This window comes from Gobio gobio (assembly GCF_949357685.1).
Source record: "Gobio gobio genome assembly, chromosome: 25".
Lineage (NCBI taxonomy): Eukaryota > Metazoa > Chordata > Actinopteri > Cypriniformes > Gobionidae > Gobio > Gobio gobio.
Genome location: NC_137121.1, coordinates 41564732 through 41585847, shown reverse-complemented (window position 1 = coordinate 41585847; position 21116 = coordinate 41564732). Strand labels below are relative to the sequence as shown.

Here is a 21116-nt window from a genome sequence, read left to right as displayed (position 1 = left end):
CTTGTAAACCATATATACAAGCACACACACACACACACACACACACACACACACACACACACACACACACACACACACACACACACACACACACACACACACACACACACACACAATTAATGATGTAGCTATCGTGGGCATTGTTTGTCCCATCTCCAAAACAATCTGCCTTAGCAAAATATGGGTAGCAATGTTAGTGTATGACAACTTCTTCATAATTAACAGTATTGTCAGCTTCATTACTAAAGTTGCTGAACTTACCCTCAGATTCAAGTCTGCGTTTTCTTTTGGCAGTGGTCTGCTGGGTGAGTTGACGCCTCTTTGGCTGGGGAGGGCGATTGTATCCCAACCACAACTCTGGGAAAGGATTATCCTTGGTTGGTTTTTGGTCAACAAAGTGATAGGAACAAACAAAAACGTTGCGGGGTGGTTTCTTTAAATTCAATGCCTTCAGCCAGGTCCTTGATTCCGAGTCAGTATCAGGCTTGCGAAAAAATGTAAACAATGGAGCGCATGGACATTGCCTCTTCGTGGCTGGTTTGTGGTCGTAGCACTCTCTGTCTAACCACTCGTTCAGGTGCTTTCTCGAGTTTTTGCAACCAACTACCGCACACGTCGTTCCCGAGCCACTTTTCTTCATGTTGTAATTGTTTAACGTTATATCCTCTTTGTAACTGCGATATCAGTGCTTTGTCGGCACAACGGAGCTAGCTAGCGAAACAAACCCAGCCCGCCAGAACGGAAGTGGATTGCATCGATGGGAGGAGTTTACGATGTTGAGCGGAAACGGCTCAAAAACTTGTGTATTGCTGTGCAGAGGTAATTCACAGACCCAAAATCTCTGTGTCATGATCCTGGCTCTTCTCGCTTTCTCCCTCTGCTGGTCATTCTTAGACTCACGCCCTTCCTCCGGGCACACACACATGCATACACTCACTTGGATTCACCTGCCCCTCATTAGCTGTTGCCATCACGCTCATTCTTTCCACACCTGTTCCCCTTTTCCTCCTGATTGGTTTCTCTACTTCTAGTCCTTGTTGATCCTTTGTTTTCTGGCAGATTATTAACTCTGTTTACAGATGTGTCGGAGCCTGTTTTCACCTTCCCCTGTCTTGTCCCATCTGGTCCACTAGACCTTTATATCTACGAGATCTGTTTATTTGCTTTTGCTTAATTTGTTCATTCAAAATGTATATATTCAAGCCAAAATTAATTAATTTGAAAACAAAACAAAACAATTCTCACTATTAACTAGCTTATTAGCATGCATTTTAGGATATCGGCTGTTTATTGTTGCAAATATTAACGCCTTATTCTGCATGATCACATTGTACATCCCTTATCATACCCAGGAATATAGGCAGGTTTATAATCAAAGTTCAAAATCTAAATTTTTATTTCTGTGATCTACATGCATTTTAAGATGTTCTGAAAGCCAAAAAAATTTATAACAGCTTGGAAACCATGTCAGTGGGCAGACATTTTCATCAGTGAAGAAAGTAGTAAACATATGGTTAACTGATATATGTTTTATTAATCAATTTCGTAGACATGTTAATTTACTGAAGGCTACCAGGAAAGCTAGGTAACTATATATATATATATATATTATAGATGTGTTTCCTAAAAAATATATGCATTTTTTAGGAACATGTCTACAAAAATATGCCTTGCCTGTATTTCAAGTTGATAAAATAATTTCAAATCCATATCACTTTATTTGTAGCCGCGTGCACCCTCCCAGGAGAATCACAACCGCACGATCTGCCTGCACTGCAGTCGTCGAGATGGATTTTGAGGAGTTGAAGAAAAGATTGTATATTGGATAGCCGCAATGTGGAACTTTACCAATTCCCCACTCAGTCAAATGATAGATAGAAAACTGCTTCGTGGTGTTGAGGAATTTTTTTTTAAACTGCTGGTGCCGCCCCCCATGTGTCATGAAAAAATGGCGCCCCGGGCGCCTGCCCGGTTTGCCCGTGCCCAAAACCGCTACTACCCTGGGGGTAAGCAGATAAACATCACATTTTCATTTTGGGTGAACTATCCCTTTAAGCACAAGTTGAAGCTCCGCCTACTCCCAGCAGTCACACACAGAGAGAGAGAGAGAGAGAGAGATAGACAACCAACCAACCAACCAACCATTTTGGAATTAAAGAGAACGTTAATCCAACATTAAATCAACTAAATAACAACACATATTTAGAGAGCCGAGTATCCTTCCATGGTTTTTGTCCTGCTTCCCTGTCTGCTGTAGTTGGTCTCTGGATTTCAGCTTGTTTTGGAGGAACAGGAAGTAGTGAAAAAAAAACCTGCCAAAGCAAAACAAGGAAGTGCAGGCAGTGTGAGCAGCAGCACAAGTCTGAGATCACCATGTTTTGTGTTACAACTCTGTGAAAACAGGGAAGTCAGAAAGAATAGAAGTAAAATTAACAAAACAAAGGGCGAAAGAGCAAAAAGCTGCATTAACAACAACAACAACAACAACACAGCGGGTCAAACGCCTGCAGCACAGAGACAAAGGAAACAGAGAGTCCACTTCAGAAAGACAGAGGTAAGACCGAGGAGAGAGAGAGAGACAGGAAGATAAATGAGTGCACGTCATTAGCCCTCTTTCTCGAGCCTGAGAGGAACGCCGCTGAAGCTAAAGCCTTTTGTGTAGATATCTGTGCAAGTGTCCGGAAGGTTGTTGAATGTTTGTGGCTCCTAACTTCCTCATTGTGCATTTCAGCAAGACAATACCTCCCTCAGGTTGATTTAGAATAATAGCATCTGCTAAATGACTACTTACTAGGACTGGGACTTCATTACCTTGCCTATCAAAATACAAAGTCCTAACAGCTTAAATAAAAGTATTCGTTTCAGTCTCTCTGACCACAGACGTTTGCGCAGTAGTGTATGCTACACAGCTAACCAGTATTGTGTAGGGTTTTTTTCTTCTGAAGCCTGTCTAACAAAGAGTTGCAGAGTTAGTTTTGAGTTGACAAAGCCAAACAGATCCGAGCAACTTGTTATACAACATTCTCTTATAACACTTGCTGTGAGCAATCTCTATCAAGAGTTTGATCCTGAGTGCATGATTACCTCAGGAACATGAGGACATGAAAGTGTGTTGTTTACAGCGACAGCCAAATGTGCGAGGTGGACAACTCCATTACTTGAGTAAAAGTGAAAGTAGTACTGGCCAAATGTTACTCATAACATGTTTAGCCTAACTACGTTTTGGCATGCTAACTAGCGTCATTGTTGAACCTTACCTATATGCGTTAGTGGTGTATCCACAAGGATATTAAAAAAAATGGACTAAATAGAGCTCTCTTTCGCGTTGTAATGCTTCCATATGTTGCTCTTCTCTTTCTCCTATAGGTTTACATTTTTGAGAGTTTTATGAGACATGCATAGCCAACTAATGTAGATTAGCACAATTCATGAGTTTTGACTGGATCTCTTCCCTAACATTTTAATCTTGTTTTTAATTGTTGACAATGTCAATAGATTTTTTTTTTGTAATTCAAAACTGGTTTTTGTCCGTGAAATTTTTTTGCTTATTCGTCAACAAAATTAAATCTGTTTCATACTGAAACTTTAGCTCTAAAAGCAGACAATTTCCATTTCAAGCTTTCACCAGAAATAGTTTAGACACCTGAATATATGCTTCTGGAGGTTGGACGGCAAACAAAGCAAACATTTAAAATGAAAGTAATCTTTTCATCAGTAGTGAGGTGCGCGCAGAAACCGCCGCCGTCTAGTTTCCCATCAACTGGTCGGTGTTCAAATTCTGGGAAATCATTGAACTTCACCTGACCCTACAAAAGAAATTACTGATAGGCTGTGTGCAAAAACACAATCACGTTTAAAAGAAGAAGAAAATCATCCACTTTAAAAGCCGCAACCTGGAAACAAATTTTCGACTTCAAGGATAGAATTGTAGTGGAGTGAAAGTACAATATTTGTCTTTAAAGTCATAAGTTTCCAGAAAAAATAAGTACAGATACGCGAAACGTTTCCTTAAGTACAGTGCTCTGTTACTGTCCACCTCTGTGTGCGAATATTACCCCTTATGCTTTTGAATCACTCATGCAGTGTTTTGATATCATACGCTGATCGGTCTGCACAGCGCCGGTGCATCTCGAACAAGCCTGGTGTGTGTGTGTTTCCTGCTGCCTCGCTAGCGTTGCTGAGAAAGATGAGACGTGTACAGTGACGTAAGACTGGCTCTGTGGCGGCTCTCTAGCATGTGGAAAGCCAAACCGGTTCTTAGAAGGCTTGTCAGTCGAACCAACTCCAAACTGGCACTAGCACTAGCTCTGAACTAGCACCCGGTTCATTCTGGTGGAAATGCAAAGCAATAACACAATTTTAACATATGCCTTAAAATACAGGCAAGTTATATAATGTAAATAATATGTAATGTAATTTCTCAATGTTAAGTGGTCTCTTAATTTTTTCCAGAGCTGTATATATATAATGAATGTAAATTATATAAAGTCAGATCATTTTATCTCAAATGGGTCATTCCATGTCAAATCAATTACATTTTGGAAACTTCCCCGGCTTAAATTTTTGCTTTTGTTAATATTTTTCCTGTAGAAAGACAAACATGAATAGTGATGAAAGCCAGAATAGTAAATGTCTCAGATGTGTATTGACGGAGTAATAACTGTTGTGTAGAGGAGGGTCAGAATGAGTTTCCACCTGAGATCTGGAGCCAAATTACAAGGGTGTAAACATGATGTATAGATGTATTAGTGAAATCTGTTGACTTTATCAATCGTTGTTGCATTATCTGCCAACGGTGACCGTTCAAACATGGGGAAAAAGCACTTCTGGTGTTTCTTTGCCTCAAGTTTGCTCGCCTGTAACTCAAGAAGTATTAAAGATACCTTAATATCCTTGTAGATTCTGATGCTTAACAAACAATTCTGTTGGTATCATAATTTTAAAGGCCCAATATGGGCCAATCCCAGAGATATGGAGATCCTAATGCGGCTCCATGAGTGAATTGTACACATTTTCAGTGGTCAAAAACTAAATCTGGGTCAGTTTGCATACAGCTGATACTTTTTTTTCTGTTAAAGATGAATATCTGAATAACAATTGCAAAGAACACACCTGTCTTAAATGTTCTTTTCCCCAATTTGTCATGCCTGTAACTGTAAATATATTCAAGATATCGTAACATCCTTCTAGATTCTCATTCTTAATGAACGTTTCTTTTGAAATCCTCATTTTTAAGGCCCTTGATAGTTCAATGCCATAGATATTGTGACCCCAATGTGACTCCATGTCCAAAGTTTTGAATTTTACCCATTTTCAATAGTCAAGAATCAAATGTAGGTAACTTTTCAAACGGCTGATAGTCATTGTGTTTAAAGAAGAATGTCTGAAGAACAAATAACACTGTAATTAGAAATGCATTCTGTTTCCCTCTATCAAAACAACTGAATAAAACACACATTTGGATTTAGACCATTGAACATGTACTCATGGATGGACGCGTTGAGATCTCCATATCTCTGGGATTGAACCATCGAGGGCCTTTAAAGTGAAAACACCAAAAGGAAAGTTTATTAAGAATCAGAATCTAAAAGTATATTAAGATATCTGTAATACTTCTTGAGTTACAGGCATGCAAACTTGAGGCAACAAGAAGTGCTTTTTCCCATGTTCGAACGGTCACTGTTGGCATGTAATGCAACAACGATTGATAAAGTCAACAGATTTCTCTAAAAGATCTACCAATCTCTGTGTGAAAGTAATAAAATAATGCTGCCATCTTTCTAAAGTCATTTTTTGGCTCCAAATCTCAGGTGAAATTGTGATCCTCCTCTACAAAACAATGGATTACTTACTTTAATATTTATGTTTGTCTTTATACGGAAAAAACATTAACAAAATAAAAAATTTGAGTCGACAATGACCCAAATGTATTTTCCCGTGAAGTGTGAGTGTTTGAAGCCTTACTATCTGCTGATGTGTATCTGTTAAATGATGCATATAAACAATGGGGTTTATGACTTGGATTACATAGCAGATAACAGAGGATATCTTTAGCCCTCTACTGAGCATGCAAAGGTGACAGAGGAACAAAAACGGCTTTTAATATTTGATAATGGAGAAAACTAACAAAACCCAGAGTGCCAGTTCCCTTCTGGCTCAAATATAACGTCAGTGTAATGAAGTAGATATACAGTATATTACTCTTTACTGTACATAAGCAAAACCCACTCATGGGTACAAGTGGAAAAACATCAAACAGCTGCCAGAGGAAACATGATGGGAAATGGCCCAAACTAATTACAATATACTCCATAGCCCTGCTTTGAGTTGAGTGAACCGTCCACATGTTACTGTCACTGCCCTTTATTTAGTTGCATTGTCCTTTGCCCACTCCACCCAGAAGCTCCCTGTCATCCCGTTCCCGTCTCCCACCGCCATGGACGCATCAGGAGGACGCAGGGACAGCTGCCTGAACGAGGAGAACTTGCCGCAGATGGACGGAACATGTGACGTGTGTGAGCCGGACGAGCCTCAGCCGGCCGCTTTGGTTTGCACGCGCTGTCGCTTCGCCTTCTGCAGCAGCCACGCAGACACACACTCGCAGAGCACAGGACACCCGCTCCACCCGTACTACGCTCCGGAGCCCCAGCCGTCAGAGAGCGCAGCGGAGGGAGCCGCCGCCCCGGAGGAGCCGCAGAGCCACACTGGAGCAGGGAAAAGAGAAACGGTGACAGTGGAGAGGCTGAAGTGTAAGGAGCACGATCAGGAGGGGTCGCTCTACTGTAAACACGACCAGCGGATCATCTGTGTGGTGTGTGCGGTGCAGGGGGATCACAGAGAACACGAGATCATCACCCTCAGAGAGGCATACATGTGGCAGAAGGTCAGTGAACACACACACACACACACACACACACACACACACACACACACACACACACACACACACACACACACACACACACACACACACACTCTCACATTCAATAGGCGTAATGGTTTTTATACCCTAACCCAGTATTTTCTATCCCCCTACACTGCCCCTACCCCTAAACCTACCCATCACACACACACACACACACACACACACACACACACACACACACACACACACACACACACACACACACACACACACACACACACACACACACAGTGCCCCTAAACTATGGGGGTAGATTTGTTGCATTATTCCAAACAAATAGATTGTTATCCACAAATAAATGTAAAGAGATTCACAAAAATGAAATAAATTCACAAATAAATAGAATGAGATCCACAAATATATGCAGGAGTTTCACAAAAATGAATTAGATTCACAAATAAATACAATGACATTTGTGAATAAAAAAAATATCCACACATATGTTTTTATGTCACAAACACAATTCTGCCTTGCATTCATTTGTGAATCTCTTCCTGTGCATTTGTGAATCGCTTCCTCTGCATTTGTGGATCGCTTCTTGCACATTTGTAAATCGCAGCACAGCGCGTGGATTTTGAAACATTTCTAGCGTCTACACTCAAACAAATCCACAAATAGGTAGACTCCACCCACCGTCTACTTGAGCCAATCAGATAACGGCCATATTGTGCTGACCAATCGTAGCACATTCTCGCTCCAACCAATCACGTTTTGTCCAGAGCCGTTAACCACTCCCATAGACTTAAAGAGTGTCATGGAGTGACCAATAATAGTTCCAGCATTGAACCCTGAACCCCATTCATTTCAGTGTAGGTTATCTCAAGCACACTCCTGGCAAACTGATGAAATTACTGCATATTTTGAGATTTTATGACATTAGTTGACCTCTCAGGAATTTTGATAGAAGATGTATTTTGTGAAGCACGTTAGAGGTAATGTTTAGTGTTATATAATATATCGTTAGACTTCAGTTAGATAACGTGAGCACCACTGCAACAGCTACTATATCCAGATGCTATCTGTCATTTCAACAGTTTTTAGATTCTCTGAGATCTTTCAGTCAAAAGCGTCTGAGAGCTCCATGAACCACGTGACCGCGCGTGCCGCTGGGAGATGAGAGCAGGTCGTTTTTCAACGCCTCTGACTTTACTCGTTAGTGCCACACCACTTTTTATTGTTTGAATTGCGTTTTAAAACTTAAAAAAATGTAAACGCTTAGACTTTGTTTCATATCAAAAGCAGGTTTGGCAATTTGAGAGCGAGAGACGCGCGTGAGTGACAGAGAGACGGAGGGAGAGCAGGGAAAGGAAATGCAGCTGAACGTTTTAAATAGCGTTAAAAAAAAAGTTTGTCTATGTGTGGGAAACACTGTGATTGGTTATTATTTTCAACAGAAATGCCCGTGATTGACTACAATACTCAACGATGTAATATCATGTTGTACTGTCATGACCCAAATAAAATGACCAGATCACTCAAAAAAAGATTAACGTTGTCTTTTCTTTATCTCTCCCCAGAATAAAATGCTACTGTAAAGCCTAATCGAAGTCAATGCACATATTGTGTTAATATTCGACAGAAATCGCTGCAAATACAGTGAAAATGCTGTCTATCCTGCTAAATCCTATTAAAACAGACTGACAGCGCGGAGATGTTTAGAACTAGTGAGAGCTCTATGGCTCTAGTCAGCACAATATGGCCGTTATCTGATTGGCTCAAGTAGACGGTGGGTGGAGTCTACCTATTTGTGGATTTGTTTGAGTGTAGCCGCTAGAAATGTTTCAAAATCCACGCGCTGTGCTGCGATTTACAAATGTGCAAGAAGCGATCCACAAATGCAGAGGAAGCGATTCACAAATGCACAGGAAGAGATTCACAAATGAATGCAAGGCAGAGTTGTGTTTGTGACATAAAAACATATGTGTGGATATTTTTTTTATTCACAAATGTCATTGTATTTATTTGTGAATCTAATTCATTTTTGTGAAACTCCTGCATATATTTGTGGATCTCATTCTATTTATTTGTGAATTTATTTCATTTTTGTGAATCTCTTTACATTTATTTGTGGATAACAATCTATTTGTTTGGAATAATGCAACAAATCTACCCCCATACTAAACCTACCCATCACAGGAGACTGTGCAGTTCACTTTCTGTGAAAAAAACCTTGTGTGATTCATAAGCATTTTGAAAAGTGAGGACATGGGGAACGTCCTCATATTTCACCCTCTTTTTGTAATACCTATGTTATACCCATGTCATTATACACATTTGTGTCCTGATATTTCACAAAAACATACACCCCCCCCCCCCCCCCCACACACACACATACACACACAAAGACATTAGGACACAAATACGGTTAGTTTACCAAAGAAATGTAAATTGTGTCATTATTTACTCGCCCTCATGTCATTCCACATCAGGAACACTGTTCTTCAAATTGTTCACAAAAAAATAAAAAATAAAATAAATATGATTGGAGCAGTTTAATTCCAGTCTTCTGAAGAGACGCAATCACTTTACATGATGGACATATTTTATTCACAAATAAACTGATCAGAGAACATACATTCTTGATCGAAAGTCTTACTGGAGTAAATGATGACCGAATGATCATTTCTGGATGAACGAACCCTTTAATGCGTTCAGTTATGAGCTGCATGCGACACATTAAGGTTAATCATGCGCTGCTTATTGAATGTAAGCGTGCAGAAAGACTTGCCTCTCCCTCAGATTCTCACCCTCAAAGGGAAATCCTGTCATCATTTCCTCTGTGGAACTCAACAGAGCACCCAGAAGGACATAAAGATGTGTGAAATTAATTCAAACTGGTATAATTCAAGTGATTTAAAGCAATGCAATTAAATTTTATGATGAACAGTGCATTGTGTACTTTTGTTTTTTTAAAGGTTGAATATCTCCAGCATTAGCTGCGCTTCATCTCCACATTAGTAACTCATTTTAATGTGTTCAAGTAAATGTTGATGCGATGTCTGGTTTATTTATTGAGCCTAAGTGTGCAGGGACCGAGGCCATGGAGAGCGCACACCAGCAGAGGGACAGTGGGCCGCAGTGCTGAGTTCACGTGTGTTTGTGTTTCAGAGCCGGGAAGGCATCGACCTGCTAGAGCACACGCATGAAATATCAGAGCGGATCAAGGCCAAGTGGATCAGCCCAGACGTGAGTCACGCTCATCGCATTATCCTTCTGCACTTAAACCTCCACACCTGTTGCTACTGGAATACGGAAATATTAAGTCATGAAATGGGACTTCTGATGTGTGTCTTTAGTCCGAATGAATTCCATCATAAAAAGAGCATTTGAGTGACGGCAAACGGAGCAGTAAAGATGCCTCTGGTGTGCGTCCTCTCATTGGGAATGGTGGAAGTAGCAGTATATTATGATTGAAGAACAACAGGGAACCAATGTATCAATAATAAAACGGAGTGTCAATTTACACTAAGTGCAAATAGTGTGCCTTGTTGGCAAGTGAGTAGCTCTACCCAACAAGGCCTGGTTGGGCCAAACAAGATAAAAAAATACATGTATTTCAACGTCTTCAGTGGCGTAGTCAGTAAAGAGTGAGGCTCGAGGTTTTGACGCGATCGACATGGGTTCGAATCCGCCTTTTGCGGAGCTCGCTCTTCTCCCTTTCCCCTCACATATCACATCGGAAAGGCATTTACTTTCAATAAGATAATGTTCTAAAAATGGAAATAAAGTGCCTAACGAAATGTTTAATAATAATAAAAGCATTTATTGGGTAGGGTTAGAGGTCGGTGTAGGGAGGGCTTTTATTGTCCCGTTATTGTAACCCCTCCTGTTCGAACCACCCACTCCAAGCGGGACTCAAACCCGGGTCCGCCAGCATGAGAGTCGGACGCTCTAACAAATAGGCTAAAGGCTGCCACCTCTATCGTCAGTCGCTAGAGCGTCTCTTGAGATCAGAGGAGTAAGGTTTACTCGCACAGCAACTACTAGCTGACCTCCGTTAAAAATATAATAATTTACACTCTGTTATTATTACATTCTGTTAATGTACAACAATACTGAGGAGCAAAAAGTGTGTATCTGTCAAAATAAAGTATAAATAGCATCTAATTACTGTTTACACATATTGCAAAGAACTGCTACTTTTACATGGTGCAAATAGAATATTCAACTAATATCACTATTTTCCTATCATCTACAGTTATTTTCACTGTAAATATCATCTATGGCTAAGAAAATGTTATTTTCACTTTTCACGCCCTAATAAAATCTTTTTACACTAGGTGCAAATAGTTCACCATATTGGCAGACGCTATTTACACTAACTCCGCCCACTGATGTCTGATTGGGCCAGACAAAATTACAAAGATTGTCAACAGTAGCAATAGAGTAGAGTTAAGGAGCGTGGTAGAACGTTCATGCAAATCAACCCGAGTTTGAATCCGCCTTTTGCCGAACTCGCTCCCATCACATATCAGATCAGTGGACATTTATTTTCAATAATAATGAAGAAAATATTCGAAAAGTGAAATAATGCGTATAACGTGTGTTTAATAGTAAAGTAAATCGGTTAGGTGTTGGGAGGGCTTTACTGTACCAATAAGGCGGAATCCATTTAATAATTGAAATAAATAAAATCATACTCTCTGTTATTATTGCATATCGTTTAATGTACAGCAACACTGAGGTGCAAATAATACCTGCCACTATAAGTGTGAATAGCATCTAACTACTATCTACAGATATTGCAAAGAAAATCCTTTTTACATAGTGTAAATTAGGGACGCACAATATTTTGTTTGTCTGATATATGTTAATTTTTAATGTTATCGGCCCGATAAGACAATTTGGCCGATATATTAAATAATGTATATTTCCTTGACACTTCTGATGTGCACTGTTCACCATTATGGTTTTGAATCGCTTGAAATATGATTGAAATCACTTCAATAATGAAAACACAGTTCAGTGCTACATGTGCAGTCTGTCATATCGGCTACATAACGTCACGAGAACGTTATTATAACTGTGTGTTTTGGACATGGCTTTAATGCTGAGACTTTTGTTTTGGTAATCAGACTCTCAAAAAGTATACGCAAATTTGGTTTTAGATTTATCTCCAATATATCGGTTATCTGCTATCAAATGTAAAGAATTATCGATTAGCGTATCAGCCAAAATCAGTGCATCATCGACTTTGATTCATATCAATGCATCCCTAGTGTAAAGAGCACATCTCTAAAAACATGCTATCATAGCCGCTGCCTAATAATTGAGCTAATGCAAACAAATCTTCAAACATTTTCAACCACCTACTTGTTTATGGAGACTATGGCAAAGCCAGTGGTCATAATTGTAGTCTTGAGATCAGAAACAGAAAGCAAGTTTCATAACTGACACATATGGTAGGTTAATGCAATACAAACAAATGAGTTCAGAGTTGAGGAGAAGGCTTTATCGGGAGTTGTCTGAATTTGGTTAGTACTTAATTTTAAACAAACTGCAACGTGTTTATGAAGACTATAGGCGTCAAGCCAATAGTAAATATTATAATCTAGTCCTGTGGTCATAAATCTGTGAACACGCTTGTATGTTTCATAACTGAACTCCTTTGGAGAAAGCATAATTTGTCATTCCTGTAGTTGCCTTAGCGCTCCAAATACTAATTCGACTCGTTACCGCTGCAGATGATGAGGCATTGAGTAAACTTCTCCTGCTTGTGTGCTCATAGAGGAGTGCGGAGGAGCTGGAGAAGTTCGTGAACGAGCAGTTCGACGAGCTGCACCGGCTGGTCCGGCGGGAGGAGTGGCGCGTCCTGCACCTGGTGGATCTAAAGGAGGCCTTCCTCACTGCCCAGGCCGGCGAGAAGATTTCTGAGATCAGTGCCCACACGGAAAAGCTCCAGGAGGAAATGGACTCCATCACGCAGCAGCTGAGCAACCTGGATCAGATGGAGCAGGACGGGGTTGCGCCCATGTCCCTCGCCCCGCTGTTGGCCAACGCACCAGCACCTCCACCTGAAGCTCTCCTGGACCCCGTACCACTGGTCAGTCGAGTCCGCTTTACTAGTGTAGAGCTTTTCACAAATCACACACACCGATCAGGCATAACATTATGACTGGGTGAAGTGAATAACACTGATGATCTCCTGTTAGTGGGTGGGATATATTAGGCAGCAAGTGAACATTTTGTCCTCAGAGTTGATGTGTTAGAAGCAGGAAAAATTGGCAAGCGTAAGGATTTGAGCGAGTTTGACAAGGGCCAGATTGTGATGGTTAGACGACTGGGTCAGAGCATCTCCAAAACTGCAGCTCTTGTGGGGTGTTCCCGTCCTGCAGTGGTCAGTATCTATCAAAAGTGCTCCACGGAAGGAACACTGGAGACCCGGCCACAGGGTCATGGGCGGCCAAGGCTCATTGATGCACGTGGGGAGCGAAGGCTGGCCCGTGTGGTCCGATCAAACAGACAAGCTACTGGAGCTCAAATTGCACAAGAATGTTGTTGAAAGAATTGCACAAATGCTTCAGGAATGGTTTGAGGAGCACAACAACGAGTTTGAGGAGTTGACTTGGCCTCCAAATTCCCCAGATCTCAATCCAATCGAGCATCTGTGGGATGTGCTGAACAAACACGCCCCGATCTTTGGAGGCCCCACCTCACAACTTACAGGACTTCAGGGGTCTGCTAATAACATCTTGGTGCCAGATACCACAGCACACCTTCAGGGGTCTAGAGGAGGCCATGCCTCGACGGGTCAGGGGGACCAACACAATATTAGCTCATAATGTTATGCCTGATCGGTGTATATGGAAACTCAGACAAATTTGATAGTCAATGTATCCAAAGGACATTGATCAAACTGTGAAAGCAATATAAGGTCAATTCTGCACAACTAGTTACTCCTGAAACCTGGCATTGTGGGACTAATAAATAATGTTGGCTTTGGTAGAGAGAGGAGCAACTCTGGTTCTGGAGATTCTCTGTCCTGCAGAGTTTGATCAAACACATCTGCCATGGCTAGCAGGCAATGGTAACAGTCTCTCCAGGAACCACTTGTAGAAATCCAGAAGCCCTAAATGGGGAAGAAGAGTGTTAGATAAGGGCTGCAATGTACTTTCACAGAACAGGCATGACCAAAAGCTTCCGTATGGAGATAATAACACACTACTGTATGAATACACACTTTGGACACTGTCACGTGTCATCATAATCGCAGAGCTGGTGTATTTACAGTATGTTGAGTATTACAGCAGGGAAAGGCAACTCTACTAGTCTCAAATGCCATTGTCAGTCAGGACACGCAGGTCCTCGTGTGGAGTGTGTGATAGAGCAGTAGAACAGGGATTGCACATGAATAACTTATTTTCTTTGCTGTTTTTCAGATTCCTGATTTGAGACTAAGGTAAGGGATTTGAATTTATCTGTTTCTGTATAATATATGTGACCTGTGCTGGCACAATGAGTGGGAATGCCCACAGGATAATTATGAGCTGCAGGCAAAATCAGTGGAAAAATGTGGCCGTTTTTAATAAGGTTTCACAGTATCTTTACCTTGTCCTTGTTCTGCCCGCTTCTTGAAGACTGGCCCTTCCTCTCAGAATAAGCGCAGCTTTATGAATATTAATGACATGAGTCTGAACCAATGAAATGTGATGTTCAAACTCATGCTCATGTAAATGAAACCCGCACAAAGACGACTCAGGCAGCTTGCGAACCTGATATACAGAAATACAGCATTTCAAAATATCTGTCACGGCGAGTATTCACACACACATCATGTGTTCTGTCTTAAGTGAACGTTTGGGGAAAAACATCTGATGTGTATCATTATATTAGATCCGTGCATGTCAGTAGCTCTTCATATATAGGCTGTCTGTTTCATTAATGCTAATCAAACAATTGTGGCATCATGGAAATAACACTGAATATATATTTTTCCTTTGTGTGTGCCAAAAGTTAAGGTATGGTTGCTGGTGACTTTGTTTTGGAACCTTTAAAGGTGCAGTGTATAGTATTTAAGAGGCTCTATTAACAAAAATGCAATATAATATACATAACTATGTTCTCAGTGGTGTATAAAGACCGTTATGTGTTTATTACCTTAGAATGAGCTGTTTGTCTCTACACACACCGCGGGTCCCTTACAGTGAAGTCGCCGTGTTGCGCCGTCATGTTTCTACAGTGGCCCTAGAGGGACAAACCTCTCTACAGAGCGCTAGTTACTCTCTGCTGTCTCAGATGACCACATTTTTGTCCTGTGTCGGCCACCGTACCTTCTCTATGTGAGCGGTGGGTGGGTGCAATTCACAACCTCACCACTAGATGCCGCTAAAATTTACACACTGCACCTTTAACTCGATTTTTCTCAAACTTGACTTTGCTGACTCTATCAACTTCAAACAGGTGTAGCTCAATCATATTTTGATTATAATCATACATCATTTTGAAGGTACGAAAATACAATACAATAACTACAAGGCAGTGTGTGAGGCCATTATCTCATCAGAGTCCACAGGATTGACTGTCTGATCAGTCCTTGACCACTGTTATCACAGGGCTCTGTGACTCACCAGTACTTCTGAACATTTCATTGTGAATTTGTGGCCAAGTTTTACCCCTCTGGTGCTCTTCGGTCATTTCTGACTGGAAAATTTAGAAATTTTAAAAATCACTGCTTCATCAGAATGATATGAAACTTGGTGACTTTTCTAGCATTAGGTATGTTAACACAGAAAAAAATTGGGGTCATGATTCAAGCATGCTAATTGGTCATTAAAAAAAAGAAGCGTTCATTGTCTTCGGTCCGACCATAGGAAATTAATGGGAAATCGGCAAAAACACAAAAATTCTCCGAATATTTGTGTGTACAATCTACAAATCGGCCACAATGCTGAAAAAAGTCATCAAGAGTGTGACATTGACACATCCACACACAGACACTCACACACTGTATACATTATTATTATTATTATTATTATCATAATGCATAAACTAACACTTTAAATCACTATTTCTGACAAAAATAAACATCTAAAACTTTAAAATAAAAAGTCTTTGAGATTTTTTAAATATATATTCAAAAATTTATTTGGAAGGCCTAGACATTATTTTAACCTGAAAAAAAAAAAAAAAAAAAAATATATATATATATATATATATATATATATATATATAAATATATATATATTAGGGCTGTCAAAAGATTAGTCGCGATAAATCGCATCCAAAATAAAAGTTTGTGTTTACATAATATATGTGTCGGTACTCTGTTAATTATTATTTATATATAAATACACACACAAGCATTTATATATTTAAGAAAAAAAATGTTTTATATATAAAACATTTTATATAAATATATTATAGATTATATAAATGTATATACAGTATATACATGCAAATATTTTTAAATATATACATGAATGTGTGTGTATTTATATATAATTAATAATTAACAGAGTACACACACATATATTATGTAAACACAAACTTTTATTTTGGATGCGATTAATCGCGATTAATCTTTTGACAGCCCTAATAAATTTATAAAGTGTATTATTTTCAATGGCAAAAAATAGACCATAATTATTGCATAAATATTAATAAGTACCATCAAATAATCTCAAAATACAAAAGTAAATTGAAAAAATATTATTGAAGAAAAATAAATCGCATTGGTTTTACTGGGGTGGAGGAAGTTTAATTTGTAGGTGTCCGGTCACTTATGACCGGGAAGACGACCAATGCAACCCCTAAACGAAGAGCACCAGAGGGTTAAGTTCCTCTGTGTTTTGTTAATGTTTGATTGTAAATGTATAATTCATGAGTCTTCCTTCCGCTTCCAGAGCAGTCAATCACAGGATGGACATGGAAGATCCGTCAGGAGATGAAAAGAGAGGAGATGCATATATCGGACATACTCCCTAAACCCAATGGCGATTGGGTCGCTGTCTCTGGCGCTCCCCTAAGTAAACCATGACTGTAGCTGAATGTAAATATGCTTTATTATAACTGCTTATTTCAAAAAACAGTGTATTTCTTTTTATCAAAGGTAATAAAATAAGACGGGAAGGCAGAAAGAAAGCTGAAACACTACATTCTGAAAGGCTTTTTGTACGTTGTATTGTTTTAAAGAAAACTATCTCTCTTGATAGAATGCCTTTACCCTGTTCTGCTGTAATCTTCAGATTTCCGCTGGTGATTGATGAAGTCCGGTCTCACTCACACACACACACACACACACACACACACACACACACACACACACACACACACACACACACACACACACACACACACACACACACACACACACTCCCCTTCCCCTCATCATTCTGTTCCAGCGTTAACATACAGGATTATATGTGTGGTTCGTTGTTTCATGCATAGTTTCTAGTCCATTTGTCGGCTCCTTTTATGTTCATTTCCCTGGGTCACTGATGTATTCCCTATCCTGACCGTACACTGCTGCTGAACCACGTGTTGCGTTTGCATGTCAGTGTGTTGGTCTGGAGGCGGATGTTGTACATTTTCCTCCCCAGTTTTGCTGCGTCATCTCTATGACAACTAAACCATGCTCTGCTTTGGGAAAACATGGCGTTATATATTTGATGTGGTCAGGAAATGTACTTTTAAAAGTAGTGAAGTACAATACTGAGTTACTTCCTAAAAGTAATTACCGTTGTTTAGTTACTTTTTATGGAAAGTAATACCTTAACATTACTTTTGCTTCTTTTTCACCTGAGCTGGGCTTGCTTGCCTTTTTTTAATAACAACAAAAAAGTTCTCCTTTTGCTTATGTATGGGACCTTTCACACCAGAAGTGAATTACTTAAATTTAACAGTAATGCGTTACTTGAATAAAGTAATATGATTATTTTGTGCGTTGCTTGTAAATAATGTTTCCCCATATGGTCTGTGATATTGACAATGAAATGTGTTCCAAACTTCTGCTTTTGTTCCTGTAAAGAAATGATTAAAATTATTTTGACGTTTGAAGGCTAACGGGTGATTTGAACTATTGCTCACTCATGGAGTCCAAGGCTGAATCTGAAATCACCCCCTATACCCTACATAGGGCACTATTTGAGGGGACAGCCATTTCTAGTGGTGTCTGTTACCATAATGGACGTTATTGAGTGCACTCATTCAATCCCACAATGCACCGCAATAACGAGTGCGATGTACACACAACAGCTGTCCGACTTCACGCACTCGTTTTCATTCACTCCTTCAAGTGAACCGTATTAGTGGACTAATGTAGGGAATAGTGAATGAGGCTTGAGGGGGCGATTTCAGATTCAGCTCATGAATGCGAGTTAGACTCCCAGAAGGAAGGTTTGAGTTCTGGCTCAAAATACACACATTATCTGCTTTATTTCTGTCACAGTTGTAAAATAATAGGCTTTGATGATGTAAAAATAAATAATTTTATATGTATATATATATTTTTTTTTTATCCTGTGCACAGCTTCAAAATAACTTCAGAAAATGAAAAGTGGGACATGCCGAGGTCCTGACTCTCTGTGCTCATTAAAAATCCCAGGATGTCCTTCGGAAAAAGAGTAGGGGTGTAACCCCGGCATCAAATTTGCCCAGTGGCCCCTGTCCATCATGGCCTCCTAATCATCCCCATATACAGTATATATATATGATTGGCTTCATCACTCTGTCTCATCTCCACCATCAACTGGTGTGTGGTGGGTGTTCTGGCACAAAATGTCTGCCGTCGCATCATCAGGTGCTGCTGCACATTGGTGGTGGATGAGGAGATTCCCCTTTTATGTAAAGCGCTTTGAGTTCCTAGAAAAGCGCTATATACATTATATACAAATTATTAATGCATTAGCTAACATGACTTAACAATGAGCAAAACGAAGTAATGTTCGTTTTTGTTCTTGTACTCCAAAAAACTTTGTATAGTGTATAATACTAGATTCTCCAGGGGTTTTAGTGCAAATCATGGTCTAGAATCAGCTTGAAAAAGTACATTTTCAGAATATTAGAATGGTAGATACATTTAATATATAAGATTAAAATTAAGTTATACATGTCATACTGATTGATACAGCAATTCATAGGAAATAACAATGTTAATGCTAGAACATGCCAGGGTTATTAGCAGAAGAGTAATCTGCTAGTTATAGCGCCATCTTGTGGCCTATTATCTAAGCGTCATTTCATGTCATAGTTTAATTATTTTTCAAGTCAAGTCACATTTACTTCTACAGCCCATACAATCCAGACGGATTAAAGCAGCTTCAACAAATGTTAATGTTGAAGAATTCATAAATAATGACTTTAGCTCTACAGAAGACATTAGTGTTAAGACAGGCCTTCCTCACACTTCCTGTCTCCGGTAAGTGAAGCAGTGTATCGCTACTTCCAGTCCCATCGCAGCGCAATCCAAACTAAAGTCTGAATCCTGTCGCCGCTGGTGAAAACAGACTAATGAATGTGCGTTAACGGCCTTAAATAAATGTAACGATGTTAAACATTGAATTAATCTTAAACAGTGATGCGTCGACAGAATTTAGGCATAAACGTGGGAATTACTGTGAAATGACTGTCAATGAAAAATGACAGAATAATAATGATGTTATTGGTCAGGTCTCACACACACACAGTGTCGCGGTCACTATTGAGACAAGCTCTGACACGCGCGCTGAAATAATCCCGTGTGTTGGATTACAAAACGACACGTTCCGTTGAGTTTGGCAAATCCTCATCACTTCATCTCTTCTCCTGCCTCTGATAATGAAATCACACAGACCAGCACATTGAAAATATACATAACCGGAAGAACCGACACACTGCTATGGGAAGTGTTCCCGGTTCCGGTTGGCCTATTCATGCAGCCGAACAATGCTTTAACGGAAATGTGATAGTGTGTTATGTGTGTCTTCGAGAGTGTGTGTGCGTTCTGAACAAGCCTATACTGTCCTAGACTTTGGAGGCTAAATAGGAAATTGATCTACCGCCCACAAGTCAGTTTTGATCTTCTATCAAGTGTTTGATGATATCATTATGTATGTTGGAAAAGTCTGGATGATTTCACACTGAAATGCTATTGGTGTGTTCAGGTAATGCAAATTCCTGGATTATCCTACAAAACATGATGATTATGGAAATTAGGTATTTCAGGTTCTGGAGTCTCGGATGACTGGAGTCATGTGTTTGATTGAGAAGCTGGTTGGGAAACTGGCTGGTTGTTTTTTTAAAATGCAGTATTTGATAGAATATTTCTATGAAACACATGATATAACTTTATACTGAATATACTATACATACTTTATACTAAATACTGAGATTTTTTCTGGTGGCTAAAAAAAATCCATGCCATAAAAACTCAAGAAAGTTACAGAAGTTAGCATGTGAACTGACTGGCCATCTAAAATAATGTTAAAGCTTTTAACCAGGGCCATAACCACCATAGACACTGAGGGAGACTAGGCCAGTGTTAGATAGTTTGTTCAGCTAAGTACTTTCAATATCCCAAATGTTTCCAACTATTTGTAAATCGTGAGAAAGGAACCGGGACGACTGTGGCATAATAAAAGTGAGTCATCTCATTAACAATCGCTCCACAACACTCGGTCCTGCTCTGCTTCAGACTACAGTAACGTTAATAATCACATCCATCAACATGATTTCTGCCCGAGTCCTGTCCCGATTCTTTCCCACCGGCTGTGAGCTGAAGACCACATGTCCCAAGATTCTGCGCTCAAACGTGCCGTCATCAAACTACACCTTTGTTTTGAACAGGCGACCTCTAGTGGACGGAAAACTTACATAGTGCAGCTTTAATGCAGTGTGACAACATGCCCCGCCTGCTCAACTGGGATAACCCTGGCTAAAAATTCACCCAGAGATGAAAAATGAACTTTTACTTTTGCGCTGGTTTAATAAATGTTCAGTGATATAAAACATTTTTTTTTGTACATTTTTGACATATTAGACATACAAACAAGAGTGATTGTGCGCATATTTTTTTAATAAAATATTATTTGCAAAGAGTTTAAATGGATTACTTCTCTAATTACTAAATATGTTATATTACTAAAATTTGAATAAAACCCAAACAAACAAACAAAACAAACTTTGCCCCCAATGTTTTAGACATTGTTACGGCCATGCTTTAACTACTATGTATTAACATTTAAATGAATCATTTGTTAATGCAGTTGTTATGCAC

At 39.6% G+C, this 21116-nt stretch overlaps 1 protein-coding gene across 4 annotated transcripts; it reads left to right on the top strand.

Annotated features, from left to right (window-relative positions):
* The first annotated feature begins 2088 nt into the window (after window positions 1–2088).
* Window positions 2089–18354, top strand: trim44 (tripartite motif containing 44). Of its 4 annotated transcripts, none has more exons than XM_079808763.1 (6): window positions 2090–2554; window positions 6401–6883; window positions 10034–10111; window positions 12654–12968; window positions 14305–14324; window positions 16768–18354. In XM_079808763.1, exons 2-6 carry the CDS (start codon window positions 6437–6439, stop codon window positions 16847–16849), a joined length of 942 nt encoding a protein of 313 aa, XP_079664889.1. In that variant the 5' UTR covers window positions 2090–2554; window positions 6401–6436; the 3' UTR covers window positions 16850–18354. The 4 variants fall into 4 exon arrangements, with proteins under 4 accessions (XP_079664891.1, XP_079664889.1, XP_079664892.1 ...); XM_079808766.1 differs by having other exon boundaries at window positions 16773–16945; XM_079808764.1 differs by having other exon boundaries at window positions 2358–2554; window positions 6404–6883.
* The last annotated feature ends 2762 nt before the right edge of the window (window positions 18355–21116 follow it).